At 35.7% G+C, this 17242-nt stretch overlaps 4 protein-coding genes across 5 annotated transcripts; 3 read left to right on the top strand and 1 right to left on the bottom strand.

Annotated features, from left to right (window-relative positions):
• The first annotated feature begins 341 nt into the window (after nucleotides 1-341).
• LOC9321404 (transcription factor bHLH121) lies at nucleotides 342-2777 on the top strand. 2 transcript variants are annotated; one of them, XM_021033367.1, is made up of 5 exons: nucleotides 342-566; nucleotides 1256-1363; nucleotides 1442-1569; nucleotides 1825-2286; nucleotides 2375-2777. In XM_021033367.1, exons 2-5 carry the CDS (start codon nucleotides 1267-1269, stop codon nucleotides 2549-2551), a joined length of 864 nt encoding a protein of 287 aa, XP_020889026.1. In that variant the 5' UTR covers nucleotides 342-566; nucleotides 1256-1266; the 3' UTR covers nucleotides 2552-2777. The 2 variants fall into 2 exon arrangements, with proteins under 2 accessions (XP_020889026.1, XP_020889027.1); XM_021033368.1 differs by having other exon boundaries at nucleotides 424-566; nucleotides 1246-1363.
• Nucleotides 2778-3341: 564 nt separating this feature from the next.
• Nucleotides 3342-4941, top strand: LOC9321403 (putative F-box protein At3g20030). The gene has a single exon (XM_002885291.2). It carries the CDS (start codon nucleotides 3511-3513, stop codon nucleotides 4687-4689), a length of 1179 nt encoding a protein of 392 aa, XP_002885337.1. The 5' UTR covers nucleotides 3342-3510; the 3' UTR covers nucleotides 4690-4941.
• A 1771-nt stretch (nucleotides 4942-6712) lies between these two features.
• Nucleotides 6713-9631, top strand: LOC9319276 (BTB/POZ domain-containing protein At3g19850). Its single transcript, XM_002885290.2, has 3 exons — nucleotides 6713-6879; nucleotides 6968-8143; nucleotides 9050-9631. The coding sequence occupies exons 1-3, from the start codon at nucleotides 6817-6819 to the stop codon at nucleotides 9440-9442; spliced, it is 1632 nt and encodes a 543-aa protein (XP_002885336.1). The 5' UTR covers nucleotides 6713-6816; the 3' UTR covers nucleotides 9443-9631.
• Nucleotides 9632-10335: 704 nt separating this feature from the next.
• Nucleotides 10336-16552, bottom strand: LOC9321402 (pre-mRNA-processing protein 40C). The gene is made up of 13 exons (XM_002883162.2): nucleotides 16215-16552; nucleotides 15263-15821; nucleotides 15011-15150; nucleotides 14404-14441; nucleotides 13684-14194; nucleotides 13260-13343; nucleotides 12794-12934; nucleotides 12552-12658; nucleotides 12116-12236; nucleotides 11751-11891; nucleotides 11241-11387; nucleotides 10982-11104; nucleotides 10336-10798 (listed from the first exon to the last, which is right to left on the bottom strand). The coding sequence occupies exons 1-13, from the start codon at nucleotides 16353-16355 to the stop codon at nucleotides 10544-10546; spliced, it is 2508 nt and encodes an 835-aa protein (XP_002883208.1). The 5' UTR covers nucleotides 16356-16552; the 3' UTR covers nucleotides 10336-10543.
• Nucleotides 16553-17242: the final 690 nt, after the last annotated feature.

Genomic DNA, 17242 nt, shown 5'->3' with positions numbered 1-17242 from the left:
GACTTGCTCATTGCATAAGAGAGAATGCACTAGAGCTTCTCAACGTCATGGCTTGCAGAGAAAATGTGAAGAAGAACTCATAATCTCATATAACACTAATTAGGTCGGGATAGTCATGGAGTGCCAAACAAGTCCCTAAATTTTAAATTTTGTGAGTGTTTTTTTTTTTAAAATTTTTTTCTTATAGCCTATATAGGGTGTGTTTAATGAGTTAATTATAGAGGCCTACCAAAAAAAAATGAGTTAATTATAGAGGAATTTAAAATTTATAAATTTACTATAATTCATAAATTTAAAATTACAGATTGTTTTGCCAAATAATAAATTTATTTCAGTTAATATACACATTTTTTTTTTCCTAAGAATTTGTTACAGAAAGAATAATTTTATTTATAATTAAAATAATTGTAAAAGTGGGGATAAGAGAAAATGGAATAATGCTTGTGAGCAGAGAGAGCGAGGAGGAGGCTAGAGAACGAGAATCTTTCTTCGCCGAACCACCTTGTCTTCTCTTCTCTTAGCTCATCGAATCTCTCCGTCGCCGTCGCCGTCGATTCGTCCCGCCGGTGAGTTTCTACAATATCTGCCTTTTTGTTTTCTTCAATTGATCGTCCTGAATTCATCGTTCTATTTAGGGTTTCGATCACAATCTGGTGCTTCTTTAATCAAAAGGAATTTATTTTGATTTTGAGGGTTTTAATTGGTTTGAACTAAGCTCTAGTCTAGTTTGTGAAAGTGTTGTTAGTTCGTCGGGGAAATCAATCTCTGATGACCATTGAAGATTCCTTCCTTGTGTTCTTCTTCAACAACGTTTTAGTATCATTTTCGTAAATGTTTCAATTTCTTAATAGATAGATGTTATTATTGCCAGATTATGTTTACAAAAGAATGTGGAATTTCTGGCTATTTCGTAAATGTTTGAGATGTGCATCTGTAAAATCTGTAGATTTCATGATACTTAGTTTACAACAAGTAGATATGCTGGAGGAATTCAAAATCATTTAAACTCCAAGGGCTGAGTTAGGACTCTTATGGTCAAAGAGATGCTAAGTATGTAACTGCGTCTGGTATGCGAGCTGAGATCATAGGATACCTGACTGTCGACTCAAAGATAATTTAGTTAAGTAAACCAAGGCTTTGTTGTGAGCCAACAGTGTGTGGTCGATGTGCTTTCGATATGCTGTTATGGTGGAATTGGATTCTAAAATAATGTCTAAGACTGGGACTGCAATGTGACCTTCTTAGTTTATTGCAGAAGGGGAAGTCATGGACGTTTCTGCTAGAAAGTCGCAAAAAGCAGGGCGCGAAAAGTTGAGGAGGGAAAAACTTAATGAGCATTTTGTTGAATTGGGAAATGTACTCGGTAAAAGCTCAATGGTTATGTGGATTTAGTAACAACAGATGATTCACCTTGATCCTCACGTAGCTCTTCTGTTTGCAGATCCAGAGAGACCCAAGAATGACAAAGCCACGATTCTGACTGATACTGTTCAGTTGTTGAAAGAGCTCACATCTGAAGTCAACAAACTGAAATCTGAGTACACCGCATTGACAGATGAGTCCCGCGAGGTTCATATCTTATCCCTTACTCTCCAGGCTTTTCATTACGGTAAAAGTTAGCAGTCTACATGACGTATAGATATCGATAGGGATCCCGTTATAGATAAGTCATTGTGTTCTTTCTTTTATGATATGGAGACTACACTTATTTCATTAGATGCAAACTCAGACGGGCTATGTAACTGCTTATAGGACCTGTTTATATCATCAATAGCAACACCTAAAAATTTACTGGTACTTGTATAACAACGGTTCTTTCTGTAGTTGACACAGGAGAAAAACGACCTGAGAGAAGAAAAGACATCGCTGAAATCAGAGATAGAGAATCTCAATCTCCAATACCAGCAGAGATTAAGGTCAATGTCTCCATGGGGAGCTGCGATGGATCACACAGTCATGATGGCTCCACCACCCTCCTTTCCATACCCAATGCCTATGGCTATGCCTCCCGGGTCAATCCCAATGCATCCATCAATGCCATCTTATACATACTTTGGGACCCAGAACCCTAGCATGATCCCAGCTCCATGTCCTACATACATGCCGTTCATGCCTCCTAATACAGTCGTTGAACAACAATCCGTGCACATTCCACAGAACCCGGGTAACCGTTCTCGGGAACCTAGAGCAAAGGTTTCAAGAGAGAGCAGATCTGAAAAAGCAGAGGACTCCAACGAAGTTGCAACACAACTCGAGTTAAAAACCCCTGGATCGACTTCTGATAAGGTAGAGAGACTTAAAATAAGAAGCTAGAGATCTCCTTTTCTTTCGGATTTATTACCTTTACAGTTATTCACGAAAATGTATTTTGCAGGATACATTGCAAAGGCCAGAGAAGACAAAGAGATGTAAGAGAAACAACAACAACAACAACAACAACTCCGTAGAAGAAAGCTCTCATTCTAGCAAATGTTCATCTTCTCCGAGCGTACGAGACCACAGTTCTTCCAGTAGCGTAGCTGGTGGCCAAAAACCTGATGATGCAAAATGACTCGAAAGAATTTGATGACCATCGCCTAAATTGGCGTTTCGATGAGTATATGCCGTTGTATATATATATATATATATATATATGTGATTTCAATTATGAAAAGAACATTGTACTAAAATTATGCATGGTGGACGAATGTTGTAATATATGTGTCTAACATATATTTACATGGACGTACACAATTCTACAGAAAGTTCTTAATTTAAGCTTTATATTAATCTTTTAATATTAATAACACATATTTACATTAACGCACATGTTACATTATCTTTAAATTAATCGATTTTTTCTGTTTTAAGTTTAAATCATTTTTAATTATTACTAAATTTTAATGAAGCTATTTTAGCTATTAAAAATTAGTTCTTAAGAGAACAAAAAAAGATAGGGTATTTTTTAAATGAAAAACTCATAAAAAGGATATTTTTTCAAATTTACTCTTAATCTTATGTGCATATGAGCATATATTTATTGTGAATTTTGTATTTATTTTATATTTACCGCACATATTGATTTGTGAATTTTAAAAGATGTCACCAAATCACTTAAATATAGCGAATTAGAAGCCACCATATTTAATTTGTTTAAGTTAAATCAAAATTACTTCCAGCTACACATGTTGTCATATGACTTCCACAAACAAAAACTAAAAATCTAAGCTTCTTAGACGTTAGAAAATAAATTAAAAAAATCTCAAACTAAACTTTAAATTCCATATTTATCTAATCCCAATTGACTCAATCAGAAACCACAAATTTATCTTTGTCAAGTTTCTGAATAATAGTTAGAAACCACATATGAAGCGGTATACTCGCGATTCGTGATCCTGATGCATAATAATCGTAACCTAACTTAACTTATTTATCTCTATATAATATATAGTGAAGAGTGGGCAACAGGGCAAGCGTGATTGTTTGGAAAACAAGACCCTAATTTCTTTTAAATCATTGGATCTTGAAACAATGACGATGATGTCCGATCTTTCACAAGTTTTGGTAGGGAAGATACTCTCTAGGGTTCCGATAACTTCTCTCAGAGCAGTGAGATCCACTTGCAAACGATGGAACGCTTTATCCAAAGATGCGGTTTTGTGTAAAGCAGAAGCCATGCAGCCGTTTCTAGGGTTCATGATGATGGATTATAAGCTTTGTTCAATAAGATTCAATATCCAAGGAATCCTCAACGAAGACGGTGAAGACTTTGTGGATGCATCAATAAAGGAGATAGGTAATTTAATTAATCAAGTTGATATATCTAAAGTTTTTCATTGCGATGGGTTATTGTTATGCGTCACAAGGGACAACACTAGCCTCGTGGTCTGGAACCCGTATATGTGTCAAACCAGGTGGATCCAACCCCGAAGCGCTTACCACAGGTTAGATAGGTATGCTATCGGATACGACAACAACCGTAACCAGAAAATATTGAGGTTTGTGGATCATCATGGAATAGACGGGACCCACGTTTTTGGGTACGAAATCTATGAGTTAAAGTCTAATTCATGGAGGGTTCTTGATATCACTCCCGGTTGGGATATAGAGTTTTATCAACGTGGCGTGTCTTTGAAGGGAAACACTTACTTTTTTGCTAAAGAGAAAATAGTGTTCGGAGAATATGGAGAGATGCCAGAGCCGCCAGATTATTTACTTTGTTTTGATTTTACGACGGAGAGCTTTGGACAGTATCTTCCTCTACCGTTTGAGCATTATATTGAAGATACTGGGACTCTATCTTATGTTAAAGGAGAGAAACTCGCGGCGTTATATCAGAACATGAGTACATATGAGTTGGAGATATGGGTTACAAGTATGATTGAGCCTAATGTGGTGTCGTGGAGAAACTTGTTTAAAGTTGATATGAAACCACACACTGGTTTGGGTTTTCAGTTTGAGGTTGAATCTGGGAGTTTCTTCATCGACGAAGAGAAGAAAGTCGCCGTGGTTTTTGATCTAGATGAATCTCAAAGCTACAAAACGGCTTACATCATTGGAGAGAATGGATACTTGAAAAGAGTGAATCTTGGTGAAGCATTTGTGAATCTCGAGGAATCTCCCTATGGTTACCCACATGTGTCCCCTTATTATGTTCCAAGTTTAGTGCAACTCAACCAATCCGGCAAAAGGAAAGAACAAGCATATTAGTTAGGCCCTACTTTTGTTTTGTTTCTTGCATCATTCTCTGTTTTCTTTTCTTTGTCATTTTTTTTTTGAACAAGAGTACTAGTTAATTATTATTTGGTTTTTATTTATCTTACTCATTCAACAAGTCGTATTGAATTTGCACCACCTTCGTGATACTTAACAAGAGTACTAGTTAATTATTATTTGGTTTCAATTACAAATATTTTACATGGCTGGATTTGGATAATGATGAAAAAGCAAGTAGTCGACTTTATTCACAAACGTAAGAGTCATCATACCCGGCCCATCACATGCAATGAAAGTGAACCTCCCAACTTTGCAAGCAACTGATATATAATATAACAAATAAAAAGAGAAGAAAACTCTTGAAATTACATGAAAGTGAAATAATGGTATTACAAATTTATAATGTAATGCCAAGAAAGGGGGAATATTTATAAATTCACATAAAAACAAAGGGGACACACTCATATTCATATATACTATACGTGTGTATAAAACAACATATAAATACAGAATATATATAAATATATAATACAACTTGAGTAGCATAGTCCTTTAGCTATGGACAAGTCATAACTCATAAGTGATAGTTCGTGAAGCATCATTTTCTGTGCTACTGGAAATATATATTTCATATCAGTCGTAACCTATATATAGTTCACTTCACTTTGGAAATTCAAATAGAAGTAGATTAATTTAATTTATAACAAGATAAACAAATCTTAAAATGTAAGTCTTATTTGTTGTGATGTAAAATATTTATAATCAACCCCAAATAACATGAATAATATATGCTATCATAATTACGAATTATTTTCAACAAATTGTAAAATATTTTCCTGCTCTTTATCCACCTATAGTTCTTTTTCTGACACCAATTTTTTTTTTTGTTTTTTTTTTATCATCCTGATCAATGAAGCATAAAGGAATCAATCTTGCACCTGGTCATTGCAAGTGTTTCGCAACCGCAAGCACCTGGTTTCCATTATTTTAAATTGACTAATTAATGTCAAATTAAACGTTTCAAACTGAATTCATATCTATGATTGTTTAATTATAGGTGCAGGTGGACCGAAACAGTGACAATTTTGGATTCCAAACAATATTTGTCTATATGAAGCTTCCAAATTTATAGTCTGCATTTGTTGTTATAGGGTAAACATATGTTTTTGTTAATAGATTAGTACAGAAAAATATATACTTTTCACATATATTAATATTTAAATCACACTCACACAGGGGATGTGCTTTTAGTCAAGTGGTTAAGTCCACTTGACTCCGCCTTCCCACCGGAGTTCGACTCCACTAAATCGCGTTACCCCGTGTAGTAGGGATTGACTATGAATCGGGCCTTGTCGATCCAAAGATGTAAAAAAAAAAATCACACTCACACTTTCTATTTAATCCCTAATTAATTAGCTTAAGTGCTTAACTCTAACAAACATTTATGGATCTCTAGACTCTGACAACACCTCGTCATATTGTTGTGCTCTGCACACAAAATTATATGGATTTCAAAGTAAATATGCGGCCATGCAGTTTATATAACTTTTCTTAATTTTTTATTCTACTTACACTAGAAAAATAGGTTTTATTTTATAATGAAAAGTAGTAAACTACGATGTCAAGCTAATTGCTAGTTTGAACTCCGAACTTAATAGCATATAATAAATACATTTCGAATAAGAATGAATCTTATCATTTCAAAAAAAAAAAAAAAAAAAAAAAAAAAAACTGAACAATAATGAATGTACTAAACCAATTAAAAAATAGAAAGAAATTTCTTACAAAGTGGAACGGCACTAAATTATTACAGTTTCACGTTTTTAGACGTTCTACTTCTATTAGGGTTAGATGTTGGTCCACGGGACCAATATACTTCTATGTTTGTGTATAAATTTTTTTTGCATAAAATTTATATGAGAGTTATAAAGGAAGAAAATGTGTATTAGAGATATTGAAATAAAGACGCCGAAAAAAAGATATATAAATAGCCGGTTCCATGTGATAACTATTATTGCTCTCTCACTCTCTCTCTCTCTCTCTCTCCAATCCAAAAGGAAGCAGAACAAGAAAGCTCACAAGAAGTTTTCATCTTCATCAAATGCAAAAGAAGTTGATACAATGTCTCTTCTCTGTGATCTTCAAATCAATCTCAATAACCAATTCACTTTCTTCGTCAATCAGGTAATAAACCAAACCAAATCTCCACTCTAATTCAAACCTAATTTCCTCTGTTTCCATTATCTGAACTAAACTCTGTTTCTTGGGTTAGGATTTGATTTCAGAGTACTCAGGGTTCTTGAGGAAGATGATAAAACAGAGCAATAAGAAGAAGAAGAATCACAAGAACAGTAGAATCATTATCGAAGTCGAAGATTTTCCAGGTGGGTCAGATGGGTTCGACTTGGTTTCAAGATTCTGTTACGGTAATGGCGGAGGAATCTCGATCGATGTCTCAAATGTCTCCATTTTGCATTGTTCTTCTGTCTTCCTTGAGATGACAGAGAAACTCTGTTCCTCGAATCTTTTGCTTCAAACAGACAAGTTTTTAGAAGGTATGTTCTACTGGTCATGGAATGACATCGTTTTGTGTCTCAAGAGCTGCGAACAAGTGTTCCTACACGCAGATTCTTACGGTCTTGTTGATAAGCTTGTTTTCGGGGTTTTAGCCAAAATCGCTCAGAATTCAGACATGAGTCATGTCTTTTCATCATCCTCTCCGTCTTCCTCTGCCTCTGCCTCCTCTCATTCGCCGGAGACGGCAAGGAATAGGTCTGATTCTGACAAACGGTCTACTTCAAGGTCGCTTTCTTGCAGGACAAGTAACGAGTGGTGGTTCGATGATATGTCAATTCTCGGGCCAAAAATCATCGAAAAGGTGATGAAAACACTTGGTGCGCATGATAAGAACAATGACAGCTTGGTCCTCACAAGATTTCTCCTCCATTACCTCAAGACAAAGGTCCAAAACAAATCAAACAACAAGCTCGAGTATGCAGGTTTAGCTGATACAGCGGTTCGAGGAGTGGTTTTCGCGGCGAAAACCGCTTTTTCCTGCAGAAAAATGTTCTGGGTTCTTCGCGTTTTATCGGGATTTAGCATCAGTAAAGAATCAAGAATTGGTTTAGAGAGAGTTATAGGAGAAATGCTGGATCAAGCAACACTTGATGATCTTCTGATTCCAGCAGGAGGAAAAAAAGAAAAAGGGTTTTACGATGTGGATTTGGTGATAAGATTACTCAAAGTGTTCGTGAGAACTGGAAACACAGAAGAAGAACAGAATTTGAAAATGAGAAGAATTGGGAAGTTGATTGATAAGTATCTGAGAGAGATATCTCCAGACCAGAATCTTAAAGAGTCAAAGTTTCTTGAAGTTGCAGAGAGTTTGCCAGATTCAGCTAGAGATTGGTTTGATGGATTATACAGAGCCATTGATATCTATCTTGAGGTCAGTTTTTTCACTCATTACATTTCTGATTTTTCTTGTTTTTTTTTTTTATTAACAGAAGTTTTTCGAAATAATTGCACGTTCATGAGATATATGGAAAAAAAGATATTGAGCAAAATGAGACAAAAACAACCAAGCTAAGTAAAGTGAAATAGAAGATGACAACAAGTATACAAGTTTCTATAATATAGTTTGGCTTTCTCAAGAGAATTGATGAAAGAGTTTAACTTATCTTTTTGTCTTTCTTTTATTTTGTGATATCTAAAGATTCGAAAATCTGAGATTGCAAATATATGTGCATACTTTTCATACACGTGGAAGTACTAGTGGTGACTTTGGTGGCAAAGTCGTTAATAATTTTCTTAAAAGTGGAATTATATAGAAACTTTCAAACGCAAATCATTTACCCTTGGATTTCTGTGTTCTACTAGTTAAAGATATTTTGTCTGCATTTTAAAAGCAAAACAGTACTTTTAACGTTTTATCAAACATTCACTTGAATATTGTTTTAACGACACAAACGTTTTGATTGGTTTGTACGTTTGCGTTTGCAATTTTCGAATAATTATGTTTACTAAAACATTAGTTAACGTTTTAATTATGTGTTTATAGAAAATTAAAAACTATACAATAGCGTACTAATTACTGTGTTATATATTGCCCTGGTTACTGGATATTCATGTCATCAGATTCTAAGTTCTAACTACTCTGTCTTTTGTTTAACTAATTAATTATTATTAAGAAGTCTCTTAATAATAAGAACAAGATTAGTTTCACGTGAAAACTAGATATGTTCAATATAAGCTAATGTGACCTTTCAAAGAAAAGAAAAATCAATATATAATGGTTTTGTAGTCAATATATTTTGTAGGCATTAACTAATATTAACTATTTATGATTTTGTAGTCTCATCCGAAACTATCATCCGAGGATAGAACAAAACTATGTCGATGTCTAAACTACAAGAAATTGACATTGGAAACATGCAAACAACTTGCGCAAAATCCCAAGATCCCTCCTAATATTGCAGTTCAAGCACTCAAGTCACAACAATTGTCAAACGAGACTCAACCACACTCAAGAGAGGACAAGAAGAGAGTAAACAAGATCTGGAATTCGCGTAAGTACTTAGAAGAGAAACCAATACTGGTGCATTTGAAAGGTTTTGGGATGTCGGAGAAGTTTGAAGATGACCTAAAGATGAATTTGGAGAGGAAGCAATGGAATAGTTCTGGAAAAAATTGTAAGGAAAAGAAGAGTGAAGTAGTGTCAAGTTCTAGTTTTCCAAGGCTTTGTTAATTAATTCACTCGTCATTTTTTTTCTTATTTCTCTAGATATAGATTGGAATATCATCATATCATCATCACACACATGCACGTCTCGTGTATATTATAAGCTTATTCATGCAAAATATATTTCACGTAGTTTCGAGAATGCATATAAGGATGTCCGACCTTGTGGATGCAAATAAAATGGATATTTTGTAATTTGAATAATCACGGGTTATACACGTCCAAATTGTTTTAACAAGGTTATGTTTCTATAGTTGCTCTTTGATTCGAGGCATTCGCTCAGTGGATGTAGAAGAAAAAGACCAGTTTTTGTTATACGCATATTTCCTTAGTCACTGCAAGTTCTTCACATAACAAGTACAGATTTCGAATATTATAGGAAACACTTCAAATTTGGATTTTCTGGTTCTGTAGAAAAGAAAAAATAAAAATGCTAATCGAAAGAATCTATTAAATCAACAAGTTGGCCTTTGAATGCATTGAGCATTGTATACAAAACAATTCAAAACCAAATCACGGGAGAAAATATTTTCTTGGCTATATACGTCACATGCCCCTTCAGATTTGATATTCTTGAAAATGAGATTTATTCATGGATATTAAGATTAAACCACAAACGTAGACTGAAAATTGTCATATCCTAACATTCCCCACTTTGCACAATTCACCAAAATGTACTACATAGAATCTTATATCTTTGTTCGCACGAAAATAAAAGTTTTACCAAATAGATCGAACTACGTATAAATGTTTGATTGATATTTCCAATAATTTTCAGAGAACGGTCAAGTAAATCTTTATTTTTTATCCGGTGACCCCGGCAAATCTTGACATGTCTCTCAACAACGTTTTAAATCTTCATCCATCTCCAAACCTTAAATTTTTGGGACAAAGCAAAAAACAAAAACCTTAAGATATTACCAAATCACATATTTTGACTAAAGCAATACTGTTCAGAAAAATTAACGTAGAAACATCAAACAAACTATATTGGTTTTTAGTTAGCCAGAACAAAAATCAAACAGTACAAAAACCAACAAGACATGATGATCTTTTTTCACAACATATGAAGCCATGGATGGCGTAGAGCCTATCGGTTCAGGATTTTTATGTCTTATAATCTCTTTGTTTCTCCTCCTGATAGTTTTCTTGTTTCTGTTTCCTCCAGATATCCTCAGCATATCGGCGCCATAAGACTTCCCTATCTCTCCTTGGCATCTTGCTGTACCTGATATCGGGTTTCAGTACTTGTTTAGCTGCTGACCAAGAATCAAGCACAGTCTTTCCGTCTTCTGTTTGTTGAGAAGCAGCTTCAGATGACAAGGCTTCAACTAGAAGAGCTTTGAAGTCATGAACACATCGCTGTGAAGCACAATAAGAAAAATAATTAGATGAAATAGGTAACAAAGTATATTTCCTTCCTCAAATCGACCAAAGAGGAGATAAGCCGAAAAAGGTCCTCAAAACTAAGTTTTGTTCTGATCTTGTTGCAGAAAATGCTGAGAGTTTGATTTGGTAAGGTTTACAGATGAGCAGTACACGTACCTCATATAATGTCTTTATGTGGTCTCGGAATAGCTTCTCTTTATCAGCAGGATCCAAGTCTGGATTAGAGGCCCGTTTTTGAGGATCCCTCTCAAGTTTTGGCTTAGATTCCGTCCAGGATGCCTTCAGATATTGAAGAAGGTAGCAAAGAAAGATTGACAATCAGAATCCCCACAGAGTAAAAAAACTACAAACTAACTCCTGCGTCTTTAGCCCAAATGAAAGTCTTTAGCTAGCTACATAAAAGAAGTAGAAATACCTCAGGGTCTCTGATTTTTTCCACTAACAAAGCTTGATAAGAGGAGCTTGCCTCTTTCCTTCTAATTTTTTGTCGTACTCTTTCCACCTCTTGCACTTCTCTTTCTTTGCGTTTCCGCAACTCACGCTCCCGTTCCCTCAGTTTGTCCTGAACCCAAATTCAGGAATCAGAAAGATGTATACACATATGAGTCTATATAGTTTCAAGCATTTATGGCCAGAAAATCATTAAAACAGAAACAAATGAGATCCAAATTTTTTGTATCTGCAAATAAATAATCCCAAACTAAAACATTCGCTAATTAGCAACTTGTTTCTTCCTGCACTACTAGCATACATGCAGAGAATCTGATGATAATAATTTTTTCCAAAATGTGTCTCAAACTAGAACAAACAAGCAAGTATTAACATGCCAGCAAACAGGGAATACGTGAATATCCTCACTTTAAAAAGCAAGCAGAAGAGGGCTGCTTGAACATTGTGGAATTGTGAATATATTAAGTTAATTTACCGCTTCGTCTCTGGCTTTCATCTCATGATCATCTCCCCTTTGTGCAGCTTTTAGTTCTGCAATGTACTCATAATAAAAAAACTCCCTGTCCTCGTGTGCAACAGATCTATATCGTGGTTCATTTCTCAGACTATCCTTCACCTAATAAAACAGGGGAGAAAAATATTATATAGGTCGTAGTAATATTCTTCCCAAGTTTTAAATTGTGCAATCAAAGGATGTATTTGATAAGAGATAAGACACATAAAATTAATACTTGTAACTTTGATAAGTGATATTAACAGCATAAGTACCTGAAAACTTTATAACTTTTACCTACTCTATCTCTCTTGTTCGCAAAGGATAGAAACAAATATGCTACCTACCTTGGACCAATGTGAATTCAATGATACTTCTCTTTCGTGTAGCATTGTCTTGAAATCAGAGGCAGCAGCTGCGCGAATTTCTTGCGCCTTTTGTTCAGCAGTTCGTTTCAAAGAAAGGACCCTGCAACAGAAACAGGGAAAATATAAGAGCCAAAATAGTGAATAACTATAAGACACTCAAAACCCACATGAAGAAAAAATATCCTAAAGCGCATATCAATCTTGTACAGGGAAAAACTTTTACACGGCAGTTACACGCAATTACACTAAGAAAGTAAAAATGTTTTAAAAAAACATTCAGTCTTAAGAAATGACAGTGAGGTCTACAACCAAAACATCACAAAGTAACAAGGAAAAACACATCCAGTGTAAACTTTAAGGCTATAAGCAAACTTTTTAACATACATAGAATATGATCCAAGATCTAGAATGGTACCTTTCATTCAGCAAAGCCTCCCGCTCCTTCCGCTCAAGTGCTTCGAACCGGAGATCATTCCCCCATTTCTTTTTAAAAGCACGATAATCAGTGTGTTGATGGATGTCCTGCAAAAATCACGATGATAATAAATTCCCCCAAGAGATATAGAAGTTGAGAACATCCCAAACCAAATTATAGAAATGTTTAAAGACGTTAGGTAGCTCAATGTAAAAATACATTCAGTTTATTAAAAAGATTACCGTAGACGCTTCATCCAGCAACTGCCTGAAACCTTCAATAGCTGCCTTATGAGCAGCACGCTTTTCCCTACGTTCTTCCTCAGCGCGTGTCTTTACGTACTGCTCAAATAAAGATCTTCTAACAGAATGACTTGGTATTGCCTGCAAGAAAAACGAACTCCTCAAATAAAAAGAAAGCAGTAAAAAGATGACTAAAAAGAGAAGAACATAGAGTATAATATTATACAGGTATGTCCTTATGTACGTAATCTTTGTTCTACACCGAGCTAGAAAATCTATAGAAAAGTTTTGTTTATGCTCTATTTGAGCACCAAATACGAATGGATGTTACAATGCGGGCAACACAAATAAAATTAACTGGAAATGTACAAGTTGCAAACGCATGCAAGGAAAGAAACAATAGACAAGGAATTTAAAAACAGGATAAGATATCAAAATATTGTTATGATCTTTAGGCTTGACAGACCTTAAAGCGAGGGTCAAAGATAATTTTTGGCAATTCCTTCTCCCATTTAGAAAACGGTGCTATTCCTCTCTCTTTCAGCATTTCCTGCAAGGGTAAAGTAATACGAAACAAGATATTAGAAAACGAACTTCAATCTGAATAATTTCAAGGTTTCCAAACTCGGAAATTTCCACTAGAAGTTGGCATGTATCATACAAAGCACCACGGCATTCCAATATTCCAACAAGAACCATCAACAGAGGAAAATTTCAATGCATGATCTTCTCTTTTTCTCTAGAATGCTTTAAATCAGATGCGTCTATATGGCTAAATTTTAACTTGCAGAAAGACAAACATGAGAAAAGAAATCTAAACCAATCCCTATGTCAAAGAAGACAAAAACGAAGACCACAAGGACTATTCATAGGTCCAGGCTACACAATACCTTAAACTGTTTAAAGCACTCTTCCTTCGATGGTCCACTATCTTCATCTTCGGAATCTGAAGAAGAATCAGAAAGTTCCCCAGCTCCAGGAGCATCTTTTATCTTACCCGTACCATTTCCACTTTCTCCACTTGGTGTGACCTCACTTGCTTTACCACCATTTGCTTCAGATGTTGTCGTAGATGAGACGGGCACTCCAGAATCATGTAGTTTCTTTTTAACCAAATCCAGTGCCGACGAGCCAAAATTTGTAGTTTTTAGAGATGCAGCATCCCGGCCACCATTGCTGATAGCAGGTGCGCTCAAACTTGATAGATCAGAACCTTTTTCAGTGAAATCAGCACTTGGCACAGATGCTACACTCTCCATAGCCCTCTCCTCCGGTTTCTTCCCCAAATCTTTCACTTCTGCAGGAATTTGCCAGCTGCTGACCTTTGTTTTATTGTTGTAGTAATACTTTTTGCCGTCATTTGTGGACACAAGAGCCCAATCTGTCCCAGGTAAATCCTCCCTACATTTGGTACAAAGTATTTTAGCAGGCTCAAAGTAATTCAACAATATAAATTTGTTGATTTCATGGGAATGAATTTGTTGGCGACCCAGTAGAAAGATTAATACACAGGAAATATAACAATATAATGTCCCACGCAGAACCAAGCCAATATTTTAAAAAATACGACAACTAATCTTGTCAGAGAAAATATGAATCTAAAAACTCACATAGAAACTGGAATTGGCTGCACTGGCACTTTATCAGGCTGCAAAAGTTAAGAAAAAAATATAGATTATAAATTGCTTAAAACGTCTAAAGGGCTAGGGCAACATGAAAAAACTGTGCATGCATTATGAAGGTATACTCGAACAAATATCCTTCATATGTTTTTGCACTAGCATCAAATGGCAAGCCATTTCTATTGACCGTCTGTGACTAATTTAAGGTGGATTGTGTAACAATTCACATTCTCTTACAACAAGTTCACTGCAATATAGTAACTCAAAAATCTTAAGCAACTTCACAACTATTGTAGTATAAGTAAAACAAATTTGGATACCAACAAAGGTTCACAATCCCAATATAAGGCACGGAAAATAAAGAATAATTTTTTCAGCAGCTAATGAATATATGACATCTAGGACTTAAAAACAAAAATCTGGATCAATTCTGACATTGTAAAACTTCAACTCAGATATACCAAAAATGCAAATACCTATTATAGACACCAACTTCTAAATGACATGTCGTGAAGCAAAATAGGTTGATGTGGTACTGAATGCGTATAGACGTAGTCTCAACTAATGAGCAAGTCATGTAATCAGCTATACTCACCTCCCCTCCAAAACCAGGAGGCTTTTCGTAGGTTGAATGCCCTGTAACGGAATTATAATAATAAACAACTCCTGCTTCTGATTTATGTGCAGTCCAGGCATCTAACTGATTTCCAACTAGTTGAGAACCAGCTCTGTCATCTGCAGAACACAAGATGATCCTGATAAAGGATATGTAAACTAAATAGAATAACCATTAAGGTCAAACAGCTCTTACATGGATCAGTAATCTATCATGAAACCTCGAGCATACCGATTCCTGAGAGTGCTTCTGTCTTTTGCCCGGGAGATATATCAAGCTGATGACCTGGTAATGCATGAACATTGCCAACACTTCCCATAGGAATGGCACCAAGCGGGTGAGAACCAGAATATGGTAGGTTAGGAGAGATTCCACGAACTGGAAATGGATATGAACCAGGAAAAGTAGTAGGATGTGAAATAAAAGGTGCCCTGGGAATACCACCCATAAGAGGAGGCTGCAACCACATTCCTTGAGGCGTTCCAGGCATTGTAGGCAGTGAATGATATGGAGGATACATGTGCGGATGAATACTAGGATTGATTTGAGCAGGACCTGTAGACATCCCAGGTCTTGGAGTAGTAGAAAAGGGATTGGAACCAGGAAAAGCAGGCGGAGATGTCATTAGTCCAGGAGGGGCGAGTTTTCCTGGTCGACCAAAAGGTGCATTTGCTAGCATGGGCGAAGCTTGAGGTATGGGATTAACATTTGAGGAGGCTGCTGCATTAGAAGCCCATTGTGCAGCAACAGAAGATGGAACTGACTGAGAGACAAAACCTGTACTAGCAATCTGCACAACAGCAACCAAAAAAATCACGGAACCAGTTTAGAGACTGAAAGGAAACAACCTGATAATAGATGAATCAGCATGTGTTCAATGCATATACGAAACAAGGTTGAATCCTGAGAAATTCTATTAGTGAATTTCATCAAAACCCTCAAAAAATTTGGATAGATTCAATAAGAGAGGCAGATTTTCATAGCTGGTGTTGGCGTATATACACTATGTAAAATGACATGAATTCATCTAATTATATTGAACCCTTCAAACTAAGAATACCACAAGTTCTTGTACAAGGTTCTACACAAAACCACATCAAAATACAAGAACTAGAACCAAGATCAAGCTTCTTTACGAGTTAAATTAGCACTCAACAATCAGAAATGAGCATGAGCAACATACAGACATAGAGGGTTGCTCCGACTGAGAGACATTCGAAGCAGTAGCCAATACTGGAGCAATTGGAGGAGGACGGACGAAGATACTCTGTCCCGAAGATGCCGCCGTCGTGTACGGCTGCTCCGTTGTATTCTCCCCTTCCATTGGGGGTATCGAGTAACAGTCGCCGACGAGAAATTGCCGGCGGCTTCGTGGACGCGAACGAAGAAGTTAGGGTTTAGGAAAAAAAAACTAGTGTGTAGTTGATGTCGCGATTTAGGAGAACGAAGTTCAGCCGACGGTGTTAGATAGATCGTAGGATGATAGAAACTATGGATGGCTGAGATTACGTTCCGGGGGAAAAGGACGGATATATTTTATATTATTATAGGGAAAGACCTTATATTTTAAGATTAATCTCTGAAATAACAGTTTTTTTCTTCGTGATCTGACCACCCCCTACGTCAATTTCATACTCGTTAGAACCCCCTAATAGTAGATCGAACAGAAAAGAAAAATGTTATACGCACGTGGATCATGTTTTTAGATTCAAAAAGGATATAAGAAGCCTATTCAAACATATGAAAATTGAAAGTTGACTGATGAAAATAATCAATTTAGTGACAATAGTTATTGACATCCGACAAAAGAAAACAACACATAATAAACATGGTTGCACCCAAAAAAATGGTTGTTACTTTTATTTTCTATTAAACCGTCAATAAAATGTCGCATATCTTTGTTACTTAAAGTACAGTACCACTAAGCAAAATCAACCATTATATCACCATAAATTAGTCAATAATGGTTATTATTGATAAGTTTGTAAATGATAAGAAAGTCTCAAAAAACATTGTTAAAATGATTTAATATACAATAATATTAGAAAAAAAGAAAATATCTCTGAAAATATATACATTTAAAAGAAACTGAGTTCATTTTAAAAGATTAGTCGGCGGTAAAAGCTCATGTCACTCCCTCCTGATTTTTTTAAAAACATGCTTTCACTACCACTATAATTTTAATTGGATGGACATAAAAGGGTGGCCGAG

Source organism: Arabidopsis lyrata (genome assembly GCF_000004255.2).
Source record: "Arabidopsis lyrata subsp. lyrata unplaced genomic scaffold ARALYscaffold_3, whole genome shotgun sequence".
NCBI lineage: Eukaryota > Viridiplantae > Streptophyta > Magnoliopsida > Brassicales > Brassicaceae > Arabidopsis > Arabidopsis lyrata.
Note: the sequence above shows the minus strand (reverse complement) of the source record. Positions and strands in the feature narration are given on the sequence as shown.